Genomic DNA, 22,226 nt, shown 5'->3' on the forward strand with positions numbered 1-22,226 from the left:
TCAAGGACCCGATCTGGATTATATGGGACTAATCCAGCAGCTACGAAGCTATTTTGAATAGTTTCAGCTTTATCGAAAGCTTACGAGCGAGCGTATGGGTATACTGCGAGAAAATCGAATTTATCGATATGGTTGATACCACACCGCATTTACTTCTTAACTAAGCCACCGTACGCCTTTTTTAGAGGCGCAAAACAGCCAATATCAAGAGGCTACAGAATATACGATAAATACGCCGGTATATAAATTAGTATAATATTCGTATCGCTGCATGCTTCGTCGAATTGAGGCGTCAAATAGCTACTATAGCCATCGAGGATAAGAAGTCGATATTTACCCTTCGTACGACTGGCAGTAGCTGGGATAAAGACCTTTTTTAGCCAGCGAAGGCTAATTTCATCTGTGGTCCAGCCATTTTGGCTAACTTCGAAGTGCTAATCGGGTAGTAGATTATCAAACCAGCCCTCGATATAGACCTTGCCTTTAAAGATAATATATAACGGCAGCGCCTATCCAGAGGTATTAATCGATTCAATAGCTATCACCCATTCGCGATTCCCAGATTGTAATAGCGATCGCCGACCGTAGTATTCAGACCGAGTAATCACTTTAGCTATTGAGGTAAGGCCTATTGTGAAACCAGTCTCATCGAAGTTATATATATCGTCGCATAGAATCCCGTTCTCATTAATTGTCTTTCGGACGCAATTAAACCACTCGTGTATAACTTTCGGGTCTTCATTTTTGGCGCGTTGATAATCGTATCGACGAGAGAAGCGAGTCTTAATTTTATTATGTCGATTGATAAAATTATAGACCCAATTTTGGCCGATAGATTGAATAGGGGTAGATCCACGTATAGCCAATAGAATATTAGCCATTTCTCGTACAGCTGTTGGCCGAAGAGCTGCTCCACGTGAATCCATCGAAAGAATCCATCGAAGAATCGATTCTTCTTCAAATTGTGTCAATTTATGGTAGTTAGCGCGCGTTTCAGACCGAAAGGCTTTGCTATGTAGTCGATCGCGTAGTGTAGTTTCTAGTACACTAAATCGGCGTGCTGCTTCACGAATCGAAGGAATTTCTTGCTTCTGAATAGCCTCGATAGCTAGCAAGATCCTACCCTCTTGCTCGATAGATTTTCTGGTATTTTGAGAGCGAATTGGTGGCATAGTGGGTAGTTGAATTGGGTAGGTTCGCGAAGATGGCGCGATTTTCGTGAGGTGCGCGACTCGCTTGTGGATTACGTTATCAAGAGGCTGTAAAATATGCGAGGAGTGGGAAAAAGGTGGAACTCTTTCTTGGCAAAAACGTTTTCTTGGAATATCTAGCCAACCAGAGGTCGTGAGGCCTCAAGAATTAGTTCACCGTAGTCGTAACTTCAAGCGCTACCATTTGATACCCTTGTTGTAGGGGCAATGGCAGCGACGATGGCGACTGGTGCGAACGCACAGAATTTGCCCCCTATCAGACGAGGAACATCAAAAAACACGGCCCTCGCGGACCCGCCCCGATCCATGGATGACATCGCGGAAGGGGCCCGCAAGGTACTAAACCACATCGAAAACAACGGCGCGGAGGACCGATATGTCACGGGATACATTCGAGCTGTCCGCCAGTACGCACTCAACGCCCAGCGGGGCGACGGCCAGGGGATGGCCAAGGTGCTCGAGGCGCTGACCAAGATCAACCTCGACACCGATCGTCTGAACCAGCGAATCGACACCATTGAAAAGACAACGACCGCCTTATCGACGACTCTATCCAACCCCGCGGCGAACTCCGCAGCAGCGTGGCGTAACTTCAGGGCCAAAGAATGGCAGCGCGACTTGGCTACGGCTGCGGCTCCCATCACCCGGAGCGGCGGCACATCGTCTCCAGGAGTGCCGGAAATTGAACTACGCGAGGATCGGGAGATCATCATCAAGGTCGGAACGAACCGTGAGAGTATCCGAGGATTGACGCCAAAGGATCTGGTAGAAAGGACCGAACGGCAGAAAGTTTACAATGCCCGCCAGAAAAATTCCACAATCCTGGCCGAACAGGCCTCATTCGTCGCTGCTCGGAAGTTGCCATCGGGCGACGTAGCAATGATTGCGAACAGTGCTGCAGGAGCAGAGATCCTCCGCAAGCATCCCGCATGGCTGAGGGCTTTTGGGCCCGGGTCAGTGATCCAAGAACCCTCATGGGGCGTGGTGACATATCACATCCCTGTGAAATCGATGAGGCTCACCCTGGAGACGATGGCCGACGTTGCAACGGAACTACTCCGGCAGAATAACTGGGGCGAAGGCTCCAAGATTCAATATGTCGGATGGCTAACGCGTCCGGGTGAAAGGGCGGAGGGCTCGATTTTGATCGAATTCACCAGCCCAGTCGCTGCCAATCGTGCTATCAGCATGGGAGTAGTATGGGGAAAGCAGATTCACAATGCATCTCGGTTTTGCCGCGAGGGACGGATGAAACTATGCAGGAAATGCCAAAAGCCGGGGCATATCCAGTCACACTGTTCCAACGCCTTCAAATGCGGCCGCTGTGCTGGCGGGCACCCGACCTGGGAGTGCCCGTCAACTAAAGGGCAAGCGATACAAATCAAGTGCGCCAACTGTGGCGAGGGGCATCGTCCGACGAGCCGTGAATGTCCGGTGAAGATCACAGCCATGAACGAAGCCAAACAGGCATTGGCCACCTGTCCGACCTACCACCGTGTTCCGCTACACTTCCGAGTTAGGGAAGCTGTGAAAATAGTGACAGCTACGGTCAGATCCGACGATACTGCCGGGAGAGGAATAGAGGCATCGATCCATGCCCCAGAGACTCATACGGAGGATGAGGAGCCCCACAGGATAGCCAGCAGGCGGTGGTTGACCTAGACCCAACGCCAGTAGAAGCGGGGACATCCTTCGAGATGCCTACAGATCGGACACAAACTAGAAGAGGTCCTGGTCGCCCAAAAGGTTCAAGGACCAAAGCAAAGGCTCCAAAGCCAACCATCATACCACTGGCGTGCCGAGGATCAACGAGGTCTCAAGCAGCCTCTCAAAAAGCGACGCAGGCGGGGAGCAGCTCCAAAAGATGCCGCACTGGTGAGCCGGGGGACGAGATGGATGAACAACCCGACGATGACGGTTGGTTCAACATCCAGCTCAATCCCGCCGACATTTCCCAACCCAACAGTGAACAAGACAGCCTCGAAAACCAACTCAGTCAATTCATCAACGACGTCACGACAATGAATGATGTGGGAAACACATCAGAACCAGAAAGCGAGAAAGGAGAATCAGAAAGTCCCGACCGCCGAGGAGTTGTGGTTCTGAAATACAAATCACAACGAGCGGTACGGATCCGATCATCACCGCCAACGCTAACCACCGACGCACCAACGGTCGAGGATCCAAACGATGAAATATGGCACGAGACCAGTGAGCGAAGCGATGATGATTAGAACGAACAATGAAAGAGTTCCAAATTCTGCAATACAACGTACACAAATCGTGGCAAGTGATGGCTTCGTTTCTCCGGGACCGCAAGGTTCTGGAGGCGAGTGTTATCGCAATACAAGAGCCATGGAAGAACGAGCTACAGCACACAACCCACCAACCGGCGACGGCTGCTTTCCAACTTTTATACCCACCAAAAGAACCAGTTAATACATTCAACCCAGACCAGAGGGATCAAGACAATGACCCCGGCCCCCGCCAGCCAGGCGTATGCCTATTCGTGTCTAGAAACCTTGACCCGGCCACCTGGTCATGTCGACTAATATCGCAGGACTATCAGCTACTGAAGCTACGGATGGCCGGTAGAGACAGAGACTGGAGAGACCTATTCATACACAACATATACAATAGACCCGGTAGCAACACACTGGAGCAACTGAGACAAGAACTGTCAAGGCATCCGCACGGGGAGCACGTGGTCCTGGGTGACATGAACGCACATCACCCACGATGGGGAGGAGCAGGAACCAACGCAGATCCGGAAGCCATCCAACTAATAGATATCATCAACAAGTGGGGTCTTGACCTCCTGACTGAAGAGGGCCGGCCTACCTGGACCCGGAACGAACAGTCATCGGTGATCGACCTCACCTTGGCCACGCCAAGGCTTGCGAACAGGCTTATACAATGTCAGAGAGCGGATGACATCGAACACGCATCGGACCATTTCCCGATCAGGACCGTGCTCGATCTTGAAACCTCAACTGTGACTCAACAGAAACGAAGGAATTGGAAGGCAACCGATGACGCCAAGCTCTTCCAAAGAATCGAGAGAAGCCTACAGGCAGAAGACCTGTCCCAGGCTGGCCCGCAGCAAATAGAAGAGAAATGTCAAGAATTGATGCAAAACATCCAATTGGCTGTTGAAGATTCCACTCCATGGGCAAGACCATCAGAGTGGTCGAATCCCGACTTCGACGAGGAGTGTAAAGCTGCGGTGAAGGAGGTCCGTCGCCTTCGTCGCAGACACACGAGCACGCAGGATCCCTACGACTGGATGTGTTACTCCGAGGCACGTAACAAGAAAACACGTCTGATCAAAAAGACCCTGTCACGAGCACATCGACGTCGAGTTCAGCAGGTCATTGAGGACGGACCGCAAGGCATGTGGCGGCTGGCGAAGTGGGCAAGAAACCGAGATGGAGCCTATGGAAAGGGGATTACACCTTCTCTCAAAATCCAACAACCTCAAGCAATTGATGCCCTTGCGGAGACAATTGACCAGAAAGCAGAAGCCTTCCGAGCTGCTTTCTTCCCGCAACCGCCTACGGCCAATCTGTCCGACACAACTTCCTTTACATACCCGGAGCCTATCGGTTTCCCACCGTTGACGGCACACGAGGTTCAAGACGCAGTGAGAGGGGCGAAGGCAGGCAAAGCACCAGGGGAGGACGGTTTGCCGAACTCCCTATGGCACAAGCTGATTGAGGCTCCGGTGATTCTGGAAACGATGGTTCAGCTTTTCGATGCTTGTATACGCACCGGCTACAACCCAACACACTTTCAACGATCGATCACGGTTGTCCTCCGAAAGCAGGGCAAAACTGACTACCAACTAGCAAAATCCTACCGGCCAGTTGCCTTGTTAAACTGTAGGGAAATTCCTGGAAGCCATCGTCGCCCGAAGAATCAGCTACGCCGTTGAGACCGAAAACCTTCTCCCGCGAACCCATCTGGGCGGCCGGAAGGGGATATCGACGGATCATGCGATACACATGATCCTCGATCGGACCAAAACCGCTTGGGGGAAAGGCAAACCGGTGGTATCTCTGTTGATGCTAGATGTCTCCGGAGCATACAACGTATCCCACGAACGTCTACTCCATAACCTCAAGAAACGACGCCTGGGACACTTCGTCCCTTGGGTGAAATCATTCCTCATGAATCGAAGCACGAGAATCCGCATGCCTGAGGGCATATCAGATCGTATCCCAACACCCACTGGCATCCCACAGGGGTCGCCAATCTCACCGATACTGTACCTAATCTACAACGCGGACCTCATTGAGAACTGCGGGACAGGTATTACCAGTAACGGCTGGGTGGACGACATCTGCTCCATGTCCAAGGGAGACAGCGAACGGGAGACTACTAGAAAGCTAAAAGAAGCATGCCGCAAAGCAGATCAGTGGGCAGAGAAACATGCATCAGTATTCGACCCGAAGAAATACGCTCTTATCCATTTTGTGAACGCCAAAGAGGTCGACCAACAACACACACCACTACGCCTACGAGAACACACAGTGCCCGCGACAAAAACGGCCGAGCGGTATCTGGGCTACTGGCTGGACCCTGGACTGGATTTTGGCATTCACCGGGAGAAGGCAGTCACAAAAGCAGGTATCTCTCTCCGAGCTCTACGGAGTTTGGCAGGCTCGACTTGGGGAGCGTCACTACACGCCATGCGCAAGATCTACCAGGCAGTGATCATTCCACAAATGCTGTTTGGGGTCTCCGCATGGTACCAACCTATGCTCGTTAGCAAGTCCAAAGCTCAGGCAATCTGTCGGCCCTTCGTCGCGGTCCAAAAACAAGCGGCATGCCTCATCAGCGGAGCCTTTCGAACCACCGCAGCAGAAGCACTGAACGCAGAGCCCCACTTATCTCCTATCTCAATTCATATGAATCGACTGGTGAAAGAAACGGCGCTGCGATTGCGCACCGGTCCCCTCTTCGCAGTCCCACCAACGATGCTCCGACGCAGACCTGCAGATGAAAGAAGCTGGGCTGGATGGTCACCAATGGAGGCGCAGGCCTGGAAAACGGGCGGATGCTTGACCGCTCTCCCGGGAAATTTGGCTAGCGTCTGGGAGAGTCGAAAGGCATTCGTTCTGGCACCATGGCAAACGCCACCAGAGGTGATCATCGAGGACAGGGAGAAAGCGATAGAATCTCATGAGCAAATCATGTTGAAGGTATCAAAGGAACGACCCTTGATGATATACACCGACGGAAGTGGAATCGAGGGGAGAATGGGAGCAGCAGTAGTAGTTGACCTCGAGGACCATGTCGCCCACAGTCAAATGGGCGACGATAACACAACGACCGTGTACGCTGCAGAGCTCCGCGCTATCGAAATGGCGCTGGAGTCAGTCATCGACAGTACCGAACCCTGGGCTGCACAGGCAAAGAATGGCCTAGCTATCTTTGCAGACAGCCAAGCGGCGCTGAAAGCGCTCCGCCGACCCCGCATGCCATCAGGTCAGATATACCTGATCGGATGTCTAGACTTGATCCGCCAACTGGTGGAACGGGGAATTCAAACAGAACTGCGATGGATCCCGGCTCACCAAGAAGTGCTGGGTAACGAGACAGTGGACCAGCACGCAAAAGATGCGGCCCAGAAACCCGACAATCCACAGAATCCTCCCAATCGATATATTCGCCTCGCAGCCGCGACCAAGCGTCGATTCCGCCAAGAGGCAAAATTCGAGTGGGAAAGAGCATGGGCATCAGAGAAGACCAGTCGGCCGACAAGGCGGCTGATCGAGACACCAAGCAAGAAAACACTGGAATACTGGTCGGGATTACGCAAAGCAACTGCATCCATCCTGATGCAGCTGCGCACTGGGCGCATCGGCCTGGGTGCCTATCTGGCTCGCATCAACCGACGAGACTCGGCACGATGCGACTGTGATCTGGGTAACCAGACGGTGGCCCACGTCTTGCTCGAATGTCCTCTGCACATCGAGGAACGCGTTCGGATGCGGAACGCTCTGTCCGGGCAAGGGATCAGCTTTCGTCGGGACGACCTCCTGACGCGCCCCGAGGCGCGCGAGATTGTTGCCGACTTCATGGTCGAAACAGGAATTTTGACCCAATTCCTAGGGACAGATACTGCTGCGTTGGGGATGGAAGCAGTAGAAGAGAAATCATGACCCAAAAGGACAGTGTGACGGAAGAAGACAAGTGATGCCCGCGAGGAGACTGGTGCCAGGTCCACCTTTCCTTGACCAGAACGGACACGAGAGCGGCAGCCAACGGCAGAAAAAGGTGCGCGGGGTGACGGAGCGAGAATGGGAAAGGGACACGAGATGGCGACGGGGGAAAAAGCAGGCCACGCTCATTCAATATTTTTTCTTATGTTTTGGTTCACTTCTACGTGGTCAAGTCAAGTCCTGCTGGCGGGAATCTTGCCCATCGCGTGGATAATTACCACCTCTTTTAGCTGTCGGCTTCATTCTCTCCTGCCTCTTGTGCAAACCATGATCTCTATCGATCTAGACAATATCATCCATTACCACCCTCCTCCCATTCCAAGACCCCCTTGCAAACCACCACACCTACCTACTTCCTCTCGTGGTTCTTCCCACCCTCCTTCAAATCCACCCATCCTAATCCATCCTCTACCCCCGCGTCCCCCGCGTCATTCTCATGAGTCGCCGCAAACACCTCATCCTCGTCGACAGACCACTTCTTCTGTTGTGTCATGTTTGCCTAGCGATCACGATGCCCACGCGCGGACTAAATTGGCGCATCTAAACGATTTTGATAAAGAATTAGCCGACTTCGATTTGGCCGGGATTGAGAGCCAAGAGACTTCGGAATTGCGCATTGGAGGCGGCGAAGAGAGTCAAGTAGAGGCCATGAACAGCGTCCAAAGAACGGAGCTGGATGATCCATACGATGGTAAGTGATATCCTCATCTGCTGGTTCCTCCTCTGTTCTCTTGGGTTCTCATTGTGTGACATCCATTTTCGAAGTTGAAGCAAAGAGATATACGCTGACTTCTTATTTTGGAAGTAGACTCCCACTCCAACGAACGCCACAGGGACGATTTACGGCTCCTGTCTCAGGACCTTACTGCGCCACAAGATACCGCCACCTCCCTAGGTGCTGCCGAGACGGACCTCTCGTCAACATCTATTTCACCGAACGAGCAGTCTCCCATTCAAAGTTAGTGCATCTAGTGACTCAAGCTTTTCCTGGGTTGCTTCTTACCTTGCGAATATAGATCCTTCATCCGTTGAGCATAGAGAAAACCAGCTTTCCCTTGTGGACTGTGAAACAGTAGCGAACAGCGTGGCGGCCGATGAACCGTGTCATACATTTACTAGCCAACGCGACTGTGACATTCCAAGAGATCAGTCTCCATATCACAACCCCAGCACACCTGTTCCAGCTAGAGACGAAACGGAGCCTGCAAATCAGCGACTCTTTGGGTACAGCTCTGAGGCAGGTACAGAGCCTGGAAAATCTAGACCTACACCCGTTACGGAAGCACACTCCATTCAGTCACAAGCCACGGACCCTACAGCGAGTCACAACGGCTATTTGGAAGCGCCGAGCGACGGCAACGAGGTCGGTTCGACAGTTTGTCAGCTTGACGAAGCATTATCTCGTCCTATCTCGCCTGTCCTGCAACAACAAAAGCGGGCGGGTTTAAGACCAGGCGGAGAGGATTCACCTAGAGATCTACCTAGGTCGTGCTCCGTATCAGTTGTTATCCCTGAACCCCAGTTCAATGGGCTGGGAATAAAAAGATCTACTAGGGCCGGCCGCGCACGCTGCACAGGGAAAAGGAGAATTCGAGACAAGTCCCCTTGTGATATTGATAGCGATGACCCTGATGATATTGACTATACGAATGGGAACGATTCTGGTGTTGGTGACATCGCTGCGTTGCCACGCCCAGCGAAGAGCCAGAGACGAGCTGCTGCAATAAAGATCCAACCTCGGTTTCGACATCAAAGCCCGCATCCTGAGTTCTCCTCACTAGCTCGGCCACAGGAGCTATTCGCAAATCCATGTCCCGTCACAAGTTTGCAGGATATAGAAACCATTCCTGTCCGAGTCTTCCTCACACGGCAAACTTTTCTATCAAAAGTTGTCTACTCGTGCACCTTCGAAGAAGATAGACAGCCTTGTTCGCATGGAACTTCAAAAGCTCCCTCGTACAGCGAAAATATGGGTCAGAATGGACACACCGAGCAACTCAGCAACAGAAGGTCATCTGCCCGTACAACGCGTTTCCTGCCTGTTGAGGACGAACTCTTGGTTGAATTAAAGGAAAGGCGCTGTCTTCCATGGAATCGGATTGTGAAGCATTTTCCAGAGAGGACGAAGAATTCTCTACAGGTCCGTTATAGCACGAGGCTTAAGGACCGAGGCACCGAAAGTCTCAAGCGAGATCGGAGTGGAAGGATTAAACCTGCAGCTACCGCAGCGGCTGCTCACCAAGAGGCATGTGGCCAACATTCTATATCGCGAACGGCAAGTAGCAGGAGTGTTGATGCGGACTTACCGACCAGGCAACGATACGGTCCATCTCGAGCGAGGCGCGCAGTCGACCGCTTTTCACCGGCCTAATCTCTCAGCTTAAGGGTTTTTGTCGCTACTACCAAGAAAACAAGATTACCTTTATGCAATGCCCTGTAGGACTGTAGGATTAGGCTTTCTCGGTGCAACAAGCTGGTAGGAATACCGTTAGCTCAAGGCCAGGCTTCTGGCGTTAGACTGTCAGCCACTGCAAAGGACGTAAAGGACCTAGAAAGTGCTTTGATCACAAGAGTCGAAGATGGAAGAACCAGATAGAGAGAGATTTAGTGGATTCCAAAATTCGACTGTTGAGAACCGCCCATCGGCCGAACTAGGCTTGTTTGCAGGGAATCTTCCCGATATGCGTGCTCCACACAATCGCACAATTGAAGCTATTCAACCTAATGTTTACAACTGGTGGCTGGGGTCTAATGGTCATGTATTTCCTCACATAGCATAGCATCCCGCGTCTGTAGAGGAAATAGTTAGATCGACGTTACAATACGGAGAGAGTATAACATCAAGGGGACAAAGAAAGCCAGCTTGGACCAAGTTATCTTGATAGCTACCATTAACCTGCTGACGTGGCTTACCAAGACCACCTGCTACACAGGTCATACATTAGGTTGTGCATTAGTTTCGCTCACATATTGCCACCTCATTAGCGAAGTCGCCCAAGATCGAGGAAGGAGGATGGCTTGCGGGAATAAACTGCCAAAATCGGTTGCGATCGATGAAATTCGTGATCATCATCACGTGATCCAATATTCCGTTCAACTCATGTGACTCAGTCCAGAGAGTAAAAGCCGCCCCCTAAGGAATGGAATAAACATCCAATTCAACGCTTCAGCCAACATGCCCAAAAAAAAAGCCTCCTTCGAAAGGAGGTCACATACTCCGATGTCAAGGATGAGGAGTTCAATATTCTCCATCAGCTTGGGTATCATGCTGAACAAAGCCGTTTCTTTGCTCACCTCCTTGACAAACGTGGCTGGATGGAGAGGGCTGTTGCTCACCACCTCAACCTATCCGCCACCGTATGTCATGTTGCGGGCATTGAAGATTGGCTTCACGGTAGCTTCAATGTCTGTGTTCCAATAGTCATCGACACCTGGAATAGAAAGCGAGTGCTTCTCCGATTTCCATTGCCATACCGTGTCGGTGAGGCCTACAGGCCTGGAAATGGTGATGAGAAGATTCGATGTGAGGCAGGAACCTACGCATGGCTCCAAGAGAATTGTGCAGGAGTGCCAATCCCACGATTGTATGGCTTTGCTTTGTCCTCTGGTGAAAGTGTAAGAGACCATGTATACTCGGCGTCTGTGGCATCCTACTAACTAACTCTAGTACACTCGAATAGAATATTTGCCCTTCTTCCCTCGCTTCTTCCAGCTTATGCGCCGTCAAATCTTATCGTGGCTGGGGAAACCAGTTCCTTCAAATTATTGCCCCCATCAGAATACAAGTCAGGTTTCCGACGATGGAGTGGTGGGTGCCGGCTACATTTTGGTGGAGTTCATTGAGAGCACACGAGGAGCAATGCTTTCCAACACATGGAAAGAAGGTCAGCATGATCTCAAGCTGCGGACGAACCTTTTGCGTGATCTATCCCGAATCTTTTTGGGTCTTTGTCGAATTCCCTTACCGAGGATTGGGTCGTTTATCATCAATAATGACGGGTTTTTGCATCTGACGAACCGGCCACTTTCGGTTGAGATGCAACAGTTAGAGAATGAGGAAATCTCAACTGAAATTCCTCGCAACTATACCTATTCGACTGTTGACTCCTACGTGATCGATATACTGGGCATGCATGACAACCGTTTTCGGTATCAACCTAATGCTGTGAATAACCTTGGAGACTGTGCTTATCAACTGTCTGTGTTGACTGTGATGCGAGCAATTTTTCAGTCGATTTTTACTCGGAGTTTCCGCAGAGGCCCGTTTGTATTTGTATTCACAGATCTCCACCAGAGCAACATTTTTGTTGACTCAGAATGGCATATAGCATGCCTCGTGGATCTGGAATGGGCCTGCACTCGACCAATTGAGATGGTAAGGCCTCCATCTTGGCTAACAGACAAGGGTGTGGATGAGTTGGTTCCAGCAGAATACGATGCTATTCGCCGGCAATTTGTGGAACTCCTAGCCGCTGAGGAGAAAGAGGTTGACTGCAGTACATTGAACAAGAGTCATGATGAATCCGCGCTGTTGTGTCTCTCAGACGTGATGGACCGAACATGGGAAACAGGAGCATTTTGGTATGCAATGGCTCTTTCAAGTCCTTCCGGTTTGTTCACTATTTTCAGCAATCACATCAGGCCCTTGTTTTGCAGGGACTACGAGGAGGAGTTTGGTGTGGTCATGCCATTTTTCTTTGAAAAGAACGTGGGGAAAATTGCAGGTCGCAAGTTGACGGATAAAGAGGAGTACGATCGGCAACTTCGACAGGCCTTCGAAGACTGTTCAGACCAAGCCCACTATGTTCAATGAAAGCTATTTTTTCCCAGAATCCTCCTGCTTCGTCCCTTCATTTGAAAATTGAGTCTGGACTGCCTCACCTAAGGCCCCCATTATTCTCTCTTTGTGATTTTCTTGTCTCTTCTTTCGGGCAGCTTCTCCCGACGAGCTGAGTTGTTGAAGAGTTTTGACATCCCCTTTGATTCCATACACCGCCTCCTTTAATGTGGTCTTGTTGGATGAGGACCGGTCACCCATCTCGGATAACGCAAGCGACCCGTCGATCGTTATAGTTCTATAGATACTTTCAGTGAGTAAAGCTAGCAAATACAAGTTCCTGTGTTTGCACTTACCTGATATGTGAGACGAAGAACCCTGAACAAGGATTGGGATTTATGACGCTGTCGATCAACCTGCACAGAAGGCGGGAGCCTCGAGAAGATATGGCCTGCTATAAACTCGACTATGCAGTGGAACCCTGACTCCGGAGGGTCACGTCAATAAAAGAGGTTGGATCACATAGATGGCCCTCTTACTTCAAATATACCTTTGGCCGATGGAGTCATGCAATTACCCCGCTTTATCAAGGCGAGTCTGACACGTCACTCCAACTCAACTGTCGGTGGCTTACAACTTGAGTGGCCCAGCTGGGATACCATCCTTGCCAGGGAGGACAGTAAGGTATATTTCATAGTTTTCAAGGTTCACCCATCCTGTAATGGATTTTGGACAAAACCCTTGTTTTTTGGCCTCCCCTGAAGCAAAGCTCGAGAAGTCATTCAGCTAAAGTAGAGACTGCTCGCTGGTATGCAACATTTGGAAAAGATTTCGGGCTAAAACGGAGGTGAATTGGCCGAAATTATCGTGATTCTGCATTAATCGGTGAAAGTCGTCACAAATCGACCGTTGTCGATCAAGATCAACAAACCCCGCACGTGATTAACACGTGGATCCATGGGCACCAGTCCTTAGTCCTTGGAAGAGAACTGGTTTAATTCTGCGAATTCGCTATCACACCTCGGGCGCAATTTCGTGAAGATTGATGCGCGATAATGGGAATACGATCTGCATATAGATAGGCCTGGCCGTTATTGGCTCTAGCCAACGACACCACAATGTTGCTTCAAGTGATGGTGCTAAGCTGTCCTCAAGTCACGTCCGAATGGCACTCACCGCAAACCAATATACTCTTCCCTCTCAGGAATCTTTGGGATTCGACGTCGAGTTGTACGAAGCCTAATAGTATCGCATGAACAGGCTAACCTTGCAAGGACACGAGTCCTTCCGTCTGAATCTTGTCCGGCCGCCTCCAGATCGATATCCCGTCTCAAATTTTTGTTTCATGCGTTTGCGGTGATCGTTCGCGTACCTCTGCTTTGCTTCAGGTGTTTCTCGTTCTGCAAGTCTGGTTATATAACTGTCAATGCCAATAAGTTGCCATACTCCAGGGCAGACTGCAGTCTCAGAATGTGGAGATACCCCTCTAGGATGATGATCACAAGACATACTAAAGCAAGCAAGCTGCGCTTCTCGAGGAGGTTCGAGAACGATATCGTAGAACATTTTATGACCAGAAGGGCGAGACAGGGTCTTGTATAAGTTAAATAGCAGCGATGTCAGTAAGACGGTAAACAATTGCCCACACGTGCATCGCTCAGCGAACCAACGTTCACACAGGAACACGAAAATGAGAAGCTCGATCTCATTTATAAAAATATCTAAGCTGGTAGGGGAGAAGCTAGCCTTAAGTACGGTAGTCATTGGTAGCATCGCATGGCTTTGTTTCAGGACCGAGGATCAAGCGTGGCTGTCCAGAACCGCGAACTAAACCGCGAACTCATGACTTCATCCTCCAACCACGAGAGCAATAAAATTGCCTGTGACTTGTGACACACACCGAACTGAACCGCCACAGCCACTCTTTCCCCAATCAGGTATAGGGCAGCTAGCCATCTTGATTCTCAAACCTCCCTACCTAGCACAAAAACCCAAGACTGAATCGCTTCGACAGTCTGCGAAACCGCAACGACCCACATAGGCCTTAAATACGAAGTGCCCACGAGATCGAATTTTATATCATACATGAAAGAACATGGTCGATATTGATGTTTCGTACAGCAATTGCTGCTCAACCACTAGAGACATGCAGTCCATCGTGCATATTATTTGTTCATCCACTCTTCTTTGTCATCAAAGGATGCCTCATGGTAGGGGTTCCTCCCAAGCCAATCGTCTGGATCAAAAAAGTGCCCATAATCACGATAAAATTGAGTCAGGGTTTCGTTCAGGCCTTTGCCAGTCAGCAATGCTTCTTCTCTTAGTGACTATTTTGAACATACTATCCAACGACATGGGATGCGCAGGTTGGAGGGAGAAGCGAGAAGTCCGCTCACGGAAAAGGATCAATGACTTCGGAATGGTGGTGCCTTGAAGGATAAAAAATCAGTTTCGCGCGTTTCGACCAACCGGGGTTTAATCACCTTTGGGTATACACAAATAATGAGGTTCGGCGGGGGCCTGACTACTTTCCACACTGTCCAAGTAATAATCAAACGACCTCCGTGTGATCTCTTGCATAAAGTGCGTATTTGGCATGAGTAATGCTCCATTAGAAACTTAATACGTTAGCAAGCAAAGAATATCAGGTTGCGTTCGCACACATACAATCGGCAGTAATATTTGGGTGCACCAAGCCGTCCGCAGAGATTTCTATTCCATCCTCGTATTCCCAGTCATCTTGTCCAAAAGCTCTGTCATAAAGCTTTGAGTCGCGGTGGATCTGAAATCGATGCAGGCTTGCTGGAAAAGTTTGGTGCGTCGACACGTACGAGAAAGCTCGACGATTTGGTAAACGTGAAATGCCAAGCGCAGGAGCCTGCGCGTGACGAAGGAAATTTTGAAACATCGCTATGTAGATGATATTGTCTTGGACCAAGGAGCCCGAAACGGAAGAAATTTCGTTGAGATATATTTTTGATGACAAACCAATCACATGACTAAGAGCAGATGTCGGACCGAACGAATCAGGCCATATCTTCCACAATGGGACGGCCAATCGTAGCAAACTGTCTGAATTCCAACCCATCCCCAGTGCGAACAATTTAAGAGGAGTAAACCTGACTAGGCAAAACCTGTAACCAAACTAAATACAAATACTGGCAGAATTTCTTTGCTCCAACTGTGCATCCACTTTGTCCAAGAGCAGACTGGCCAACTGGAGGTATCGTCACGGGTAAGGAGGCCTTGACACAAGAAGAATCCACCGAGCATCAATTGAGAGACAGCACGAATAGTCCATTGTGCTTTCTGTTCCCCATAAACATCTATCCAATAGACATGCTGGCCTAATTGCTTCACAAGGAATTGGGTGAGGTCATGGCCATGCCCGCTTCTACGCTTAAAGGAACTCCTTTCCCCCTGTCGTCGAATGTTATTCCCCTTCTGTTTGGAAATATTCATCCTCTCTTCAAACAAACAAAATGGATAATCTCCGACGTCATTCAACACACGAGCCTGCTGTTTCCATTGCAGGGCGTCTGTCTTTCTCACAGCTGCTCTTCATCATTTCCTATGTGATTCTTGAATCTTCTCTACCGGCAAGATTGGGCGATTCTCGTCAACTCAACGACATACTCAATCGCAAATAGGGCGATTGGGAGCCTTATATTGGACGAGAAAGTTTCTCCGACATGAAATCACGACCATGGCAGTCAGTGGATCAGGGGACGCGGCAAAACTGGGCCATGATTCGGAATGACTTGATACAGTGGGGTTATATCGAGTCAAATATTTCGCTAGACGCACTTCGCAGGTGCCTCTGTCGCATACTTCGCCGAATCGAACAGATATCCTCCCAAGGCTTGAATGCACTACAGCCGCGAAGCGAATCCACATCACCATTTACAATCATCGGAGAGAAGGCGAATTTAGTTCTTATCGGGATCAGTCTTTCTATCACTTCGTCACCGGTTGAAAAGAACACCCTCTTGTCATGCACCTTGGGGCCAGAATATGTCCTCAAGGAGATGTTTTCACAGCTCCATGAGTCCCCGTTGTTCGTGGACGGTATAGCGCTATGCCAACTGAGATCAGCTATGGAATCTCTGGGCATATTGCTCGCCCAGGAAGATGACTCACCACCTTCCACGTCTGAGCCAGCCATTCACCATCATATACAAAGGAAAGATTCCACAAAACAAAAATTCGAAGTACAAAGTCACCAGACAGCCTATATGGAGAATTCATTCACATATGGGACCAATTGTGCTACGGAGCGATATACACAAGCGAACATTGAGAAGGAATATATTGAATTGGGTTATGAGGCTATAAAGCAAGAAAGGCGTCTGCAAAGTTTTAGGCGAGGAACTCAAACGGATCGGGATAGCTCTGGTTGACTACACCATTGGAATCACAGATCTGATAAAGGTGCTAGAAGCGACAGCATGAATAAATGGTTCTACGTACGTGAAATGTCGATTGCTTTGCGTTATACGGGGCTAGTTTGAATTACCATTTTCTTCAAACATATTCTGTCTATTCCGTCGAGCCTATCAACACAAGTCAGGACTAGCACAAGGTATGATGAGGATTAGGGCACGTTCCCCTCGTATATCTCGCCCGGGTGTAGCTAGTAAGCTAGTATTATCCACATTTTGAGTCATATATGTGGAGATAGCGTCAAGCAGTGCAAACCATATGGCAAGCACGGCCAGGTTAAACAGGGGGCGGGAACTGTAAAAGAGCGGTGTCCATGTCTAGGCAGGTCTAGACCCTTTATTGAGATATTTATTGCGTATATATACCCCTTCCTTCCCATTTCCTCTATTCACTCTCGCATTTCAAAAGTTTCTTTCTCTATCCCCCAGTACAAGCCCATTCTCAACCCACCTCAACTATGGGTTACGCAGTCGAAGAAGTCGATATCCCCTTTGCCAACCTTCAAGCAAAGAACCCCGATATTAAGCGATTTTCAGCGAGCACCATTATATTCTGCCGTGACCCACATAACCCAACCGAGCCATACGCTTTCCTGTGCCAGCGTGCACACTGGGACCACTCGCTAGGAAAGGCGAACTCGTGGGCTGGAAGCTGGGAGACACCCGGGGGAAGTCATGACCATGGCGAAAGCATACTTGACACTGCAATACGCGAGACTAGAGAAGAGGCCATCAAGTTGAATCCGGATGAGCACATGGATTTCTGTTGGGCCACAGAAGCACAAATCCGGGATTCTCTTCCCTACGATGCGGAAAAACCTCAACAGGAAGGACTTGTCATGCTTGAAAACAAGAAAAAGACTATCCTCGATGCTTTCAAGCAACTTCAGGATTCCCAGCTTGATATGATCGTGAGGTCAGGAGAACCTCGCGAGTAGTTTGCTACGTCGCCAATCTCAGGCGTTGAATCCCTGGCAACCTACAGAGAGCTACTCCTGTGTGCTAGGCTAATCTGAATTCATATTAGGGATGCAGTTTCCCTTTTCCTTGATTTTCCTGCACCTAGAGCGCATAATGCTAGGAATAGTGGAAAGATTAGTGATATTCGTTAAAGGCGACACCACGGGGAAGTGCAGATAACCGATCAGAACAATATTGACCTGATCAGGCTAGATCACTCATACTCGCTTGGCCTCGGGCATTGGTGCTTTACACCGAGGCCTCTTCAGTGACCTGAGCCGGTCTGTAGTAGGACGACTATCCAGCTTGGGTCGGTGAAAGTTGGCGAGCAAGAGGCTGCGAAGAAACAAAAGGCGGAGAAGAGGACCAGAGCCCAGGCCGAGCAAGACGCCATGAAGAAGCGCAAGGTAGCTTAAGGCTGTTCCTCCTGGTAAGACGCTGGCCAAGTTTAATGACCAGTGGTTTTAGGAAAAGACTCACTCCAATATCCAATATCCAATAAACACGGATGAATCCAGGCCAAGCGGTTGACCAATCGGATTTGAAGCGGGGCTGCAGCAGTCATTGTTTGCTACGGTACAGTACTGTACAATTTAAGCCAAGTGGAGCCAAGTCTGGAGTTTCTGATTTGTTAATCCTCTCTGTTGGCGTAGAGTAGCAAACAAAGAAAAGGACCAGCCCAAATATGCGGCATATCGACCGCTTTTATAGCTCTTTCGTCCACGTTTGGCTCTTACTCCTTTCTCCTATCCTCGCTGTCGATCCTCAACTTCTATCTCAAATAGTCTCTCCATTGCCCTACTAAGCGTTTACCCATATTCAATCTATCTCGGTTATTTTATACAATACTCCTTCTATATATAAGGAAAGCCGGTTATCCGCGACCTCGCTATGGCCCAGAGACAAACCATCCGTCGCATTTTACCGGCAAACAAAGATTCCAACACCCCAGTTCCAAACATGGGCTCATCGGATGAACGGCGACACAGAACCTCTATGGCATGCAGAAAATGCAAGGAAAAAAGGACCAAGGTCAGGAGTATAAGGCCAGGGCCTAATGGATCGAACTGACAAATTTTCCATAGTGCTCAGGAACAAAACCATGTACGAGCTGCGCGACCAAGGCTTGCGACTGTATATACGAGCCAAGTCGTGATCGAAGACGAAAATCCTATGTGGCTGAGCTTTCAAACTTCCAATCTGCTCTCCATAGATTGATCAATCGGATTCGCGGCGGAACAACCGACGAGGTATTACAGCTAGTGTGGGAGATCCGAAGCTTTTCGACAGATCAGGATGCAATCAACTTTCTTATACAATTGCGGGATGAGCAGTAGCTTCCGGCCTTACGAAATGGCACTGCAAGAGAAGCCGAATGTGCTTCAACCATTCCATCCTCTATATCGGTGATAATCAAACAGCCATTGAGGTCGCCCCAGAACTTATTGCGCTACTGTGAAATGCCTATAATTAGGAGAGCAGTGTCGCAGTGAAGCATCTTTCACTGCAAACCGCATTTACTTAGCACACGAAAGCGATATTTATTGAAAATAAAGTGATAAAAAAGCCTAGAATCCTTAGCCACCATCCATTAAACTTTCAATATCGTCGAGTCCCTAGAAGAGCTTGGACGATAGTCACTACTTTGACTTTCCCGTTTCCTGGCCCAAATCTTCTTGCTGTGTCCGTCATCTTCTGAGCTTGGGTGTTCCGAAGGTGTCTGGAGTCGACGGCGCTTTCGAGTACTGGGATCAATCTGATTAACGAGATCTGTCCGCTCAGTCTGTAATCGCTGCCTGGTTTCGGCATTTGAGAGAAAGTCGCAAAGTTGACGAGATGAGATGTATATTTCTTTGTCGAGGTTGCTATATTCCTGCGACAGCATCTTCGGCGCAAAAATAGTTTAGGGAAAACCGCAGTGCTACTCCTTCAGCAGGCGTTCCATTGTCTGTTCGAAAGGTTTGTGACATGTAAGCCCTTCAAAATTCCATCGGTCTTTTGGTAGGAACAAACCTTTGCTTCTATAACCGCCTTTGCACAAAGCTCGCTCATGCCATTCAACTGAAGATACTCAGGCCGCCAGACAGTGAAAGTTGCTTTCTGGGAACCCTGATAGTCAACATACAAGGCGATGACCATATTTATACTCCCATCCGTGTTTAGTATATAATCATCGGCTAGATAGGAAACCCTTTGGCTTTTCTGGGAAGAGCAAACCTCCAAACCAACACCCGGATAAAGTGCTCGGTCGTACCCAAATATCTGGCTCGCGCCTCGAGAAAATCTGCTTCCTAGCATTCGTATCTTCGGGTAAAAGGATTCTGGATGTAGCAAAATGCTTGACCCCGCGAGTGAAATCTCCGATAGGGCCGTCATGCTGTTCGAATTCCTTAATTTGTTGTAATATACCATCGGCTACATTGGCAGCAAATATTTCATGTAAGGGACATGGCATTCGGACCGTAAGGCGGTGGTGATATCGTACCTATGATGGAATTTTAGCTATGTTTCTCTGCCGGGTAGCTATGGAGCACTTACCGAACTTTGTCTTCAACGTAGTTCCAAAGGGGTTTATCGACATCCAATTGATAAAGTACCTGGGTATAGCTCTGCGGTTTAAGTCGAATTTCCCACCATGGGCTCAGTTTGTGGTGTGCAAGATGAAATCGTAGACGCTTCACGACGCGCTCGGCCTTCCGTGACACGGCTTTTTCTGTCGTGGGTGGTGGCGAAAAAGGAAGCTCGAAGACACTCCCAGGTGGAGTGATATCAGCTGCCATAGGGTGGCTGCGAAGTTGGGCCAGCTATGTGATGGAATTTGGCAGGGAAATTCGGATGGTTGCGCCCCAAGGTCTGAGCGTGGATGTCACGTGTATTACGAACTCTCCTAGGCCCCGGCAACAGGGGAAAGACTGACTGATGACCCCCGATTTGTCAGGGAATGCCTGATTGATTCCGGTGGACCCGCTAGCATGGTCGTTTTCCCGAGGCAAAAGGGGGCCGTTTCCACTCCGCAAGCCATGAGGGTGAAATTTTGCCAAGGGCGTTAACTGCACAAGATCGTCACATCGCCCCCATCCAATAGAATTGTCGAGTTCATCAGCGCCCAAATTAGCTCGTGGGCCCGTTTGTGATCAATTTCTCGGTGTCCTGTCCGCGCGCACCAGTTCAATGCATTATTGACTCATCTGACCTATGATGTGACAGATGGAGCATGCTGCCCATGAGGAGCCATGACCCAAAATTCTGGTTCCCATTGACTCCGACATGCCATCCACTTCATGAGCTCATGCCGATAGAAGGTTGGTGATCCGCAACGGATGGCTTCCCCGTGATAGTTCGTGGCACGACTTGTATTCTTGAGGGTCCGTGCTCAACAGACCCTGCACATTAAATGCTTTTCTCCAAGACCCTCAGAAACCCATACGGAGAAAAAGTCGTCCCTAAAATTCACTCCACAGCCAGCACAGCAAACCCTTCACATTATGCTTGGACAACTTCCACTCGAGATCCTTTTAATGGTTCTTCAGAATGTAAGCTCATCGATTTCGTCATTTGATAACTGGCTAAGTAACTCTAGTGTGATAGATCCGTCCTCTATACATAGCATTTGCTTGGTGTCGAAAATGTTTCACACGATTGCGGCCCCTCTCCTATTCCGAACGGTCACCATCCATGCACTAGATGAGGAAGACTTGAGCCACATAAATGCAGCGTCACTTGTTGCATTTAGCTCCCCATATCTTCTTCATACGACGAGCTTTTGGCCATTTATGCTTTAACCAATTTCCCGGTCAAAATGATCTCTTCCATTGGCAAGGCTGTCTTTGTTGCTATGATGTTTGCCGATACTGTTTTGTCTGCGCCGCTAGATCACTGTTCCAACACCTCCGATATTGTCTTGGCCACAACTAATGTAAGGTATACCGTCACTGTGATTCCGATGAGAGATCTAGCTCTAAGTATTCACTCCTCGAATATTTGGCAACAAAACCAGGCCACTTCCACTTCATCTGCAGTCGCTGCTGACTCAATTCAGTTTGAGAAGCTAGCCTCTGTTTCCGCTTTCAAGGCTAGAGTTTCATCCGTGCAAGACGCTGCTGAAGGTTCTGGCCACGGCAGCAGTGACTTCATAGCAGTCCTTGCTCTGAACATTCTCCTTGCACTGGTGACCTGACTTACTATGAGACGGCCATGAGTGCTTCTTCACCAAGTGCATGCAATACTATCAACGACGGCGGAAAAGATTTTGTGCTTGCTTTGCCCCGCGGAATCATGGCAGAGTCTGACTGCGGAAAGACAGTTCACATTGAATATGGCGAGAAAAGTTATACCGGTACCGTTGTCGACAAATGCATAGGCTGCAACAATCAGTCCATTGACCTTTCCCGTGCATTGTTCCAAGAGTTTGCCTCGTTAAATGAGGGCCGTCTATCGGGTGCAACTTGGTATAGAGTAGAATAAGGCCCTTCGTGCAAATCGCAAATTCTATTGGCTGCCGATCCTTCAAGTTTGTATATCCAGATAGTAATACATGGAAATGCAAAAACCGAAACTATTTATTTTGACTTGCAGTATAGCTCCTTTCAACAATGGTAGGCGATGCAAG

General features: G+C 49.3%; 9 protein-coding genes across 9 annotated transcripts; 7 read left to right on the forward strand and 2 right to left on the reverse strand.

Moving 5' to 3' along the window:
- Positions 1-1,430: 1,430 nt before the first annotated feature.
- On the forward strand, positions 1,431-2,873 carry NUU61_001498 (uncharacterized protein; the record flags this gene model as incomplete). The annotated part of the gene is made up of 1 exon (XM_056652080.1): positions 1,431-2,873. One exon carries the CDS (start codon positions 1,431-1,433, stop codon positions 2,871-2,873), a length of 1,443 nt encoding a protein of 480 aa, XP_056515347.1.
- A 230-nt stretch (positions 2,874-3,103) lies between these two features.
- On the forward strand, positions 3,104-3,445 carry NUU61_001499 (uncharacterized protein; the record flags this gene model as incomplete). Its single annotated transcript, XM_056652081.1, has 1 exon — positions 3,104-3,445. One exon carries the CDS (start codon positions 3,104-3,106, stop codon positions 3,443-3,445), a length of 342 nt encoding a protein of 113 aa, XP_056515348.1.
- An 8-nt stretch (positions 3,446-3,453) lies between these two features.
- NUU61_001500 (reverse transcriptase) lies at positions 3,454-7,378 on the forward strand (the record flags this gene model as incomplete). Its single annotated transcript, XM_056652082.1, has 2 exons — positions 3,454-5,084; positions 5,128-7,378. The coding sequence occupies 2 exons, from the start codon at positions 3,454-3,456 to the stop codon at positions 7,376-7,378; spliced, it is 3,882 nt and encodes a 1,293-aa protein (XP_056515349.1).
- A 327-nt stretch (positions 7,379-7,705) lies between these two features.
- On the forward strand, positions 7,706-9,809 carry NUU61_001501 (SANT/Myb-like DNA-binding domain-containing protein; the record flags this gene model as incomplete). Its single annotated transcript, XM_056652083.1, has 3 exons — positions 7,706-8,129; positions 8,247-8,396; positions 8,455-9,809. 3 exons carry the CDS (start codon positions 7,706-7,708, stop codon positions 9,807-9,809), a joined length of 1,929 nt encoding a protein of 642 aa, XP_056515350.1.
- Positions 9,810-10,753: 944 nt separating this feature from the next.
- NUU61_001502 (uncharacterized protein) lies at positions 10,754-12,251 on the forward strand (the record flags this gene model as incomplete). Its single annotated transcript, XM_056652084.1, has 2 exons — positions 10,754-11,053; positions 11,106-12,251. 2 exons carry the CDS (start codon positions 10,754-10,756, stop codon positions 12,249-12,251), a joined length of 1,446 nt encoding a protein of 481 aa, XP_056515351.1.
- A 2,439-nt stretch (positions 12,252-14,690) lies between these two features.
- NUU61_001503 (uncharacterized protein) lies at positions 14,691-15,123 on the reverse strand (the record flags this gene model as incomplete). Its single annotated transcript, XM_056652085.1, has 2 exons — positions 14,691-14,833; positions 14,883-15,123. 2 exons carry the CDS (start codon positions 15,121-15,123, stop codon positions 14,691-14,693), a joined length of 384 nt encoding a protein of 127 aa, XP_056515352.1.
- Positions 15,124-17,115: 1,992 nt separating this feature from the next.
- On the forward strand, positions 17,116-17,595 carry NUU61_001504 (uncharacterized protein; the record flags this gene model as incomplete). Its single annotated transcript, XM_056652086.1, has 1 exon — positions 17,116-17,595. The coding sequence occupies one exon, from the start codon at positions 17,116-17,118 to the stop codon at positions 17,593-17,595; it is 480 nt and encodes a 159-aa protein (XP_056515353.1).
- A 2,437-nt stretch (positions 17,596-20,032) lies between these two features.
- Positions 20,033-20,397, reverse strand: NUU61_001505 (uncharacterized protein; the record flags this gene model as incomplete). The annotated part of the gene is made up of 2 exons (XM_056652087.1): positions 20,033-20,102; positions 20,156-20,397. 2 exons carry the CDS (start codon positions 20,395-20,397, stop codon positions 20,033-20,035), a joined length of 312 nt encoding a protein of 103 aa, XP_056515354.1.
- A 1,019-nt stretch (positions 20,398-21,416) lies between these two features.
- Positions 21,417-21,794, forward strand: NUU61_001506 (uncharacterized protein; the record flags this gene model as incomplete). Its single annotated transcript, XM_056652088.1, has 1 exon — positions 21,417-21,794. One exon carries the CDS (start codon positions 21,417-21,419, stop codon positions 21,792-21,794), a length of 378 nt encoding a protein of 125 aa, XP_056515355.1.
- Between the last annotated feature and the right edge of the window lie 432 nt (positions 21,795-22,226).

The sequence above is a fragment of the Penicillium alfredii genome (assembly GCF_028826965.1).
Source record: "Penicillium alfredii strain IBT 34128 chromosome Unknown utg000002l_segment0_segment0, whole genome shotgun sequence".
NCBI lineage: Eukaryota > Fungi > Ascomycota > Eurotiomycetes > Eurotiales > Aspergillaceae > Penicillium > Penicillium alfredii.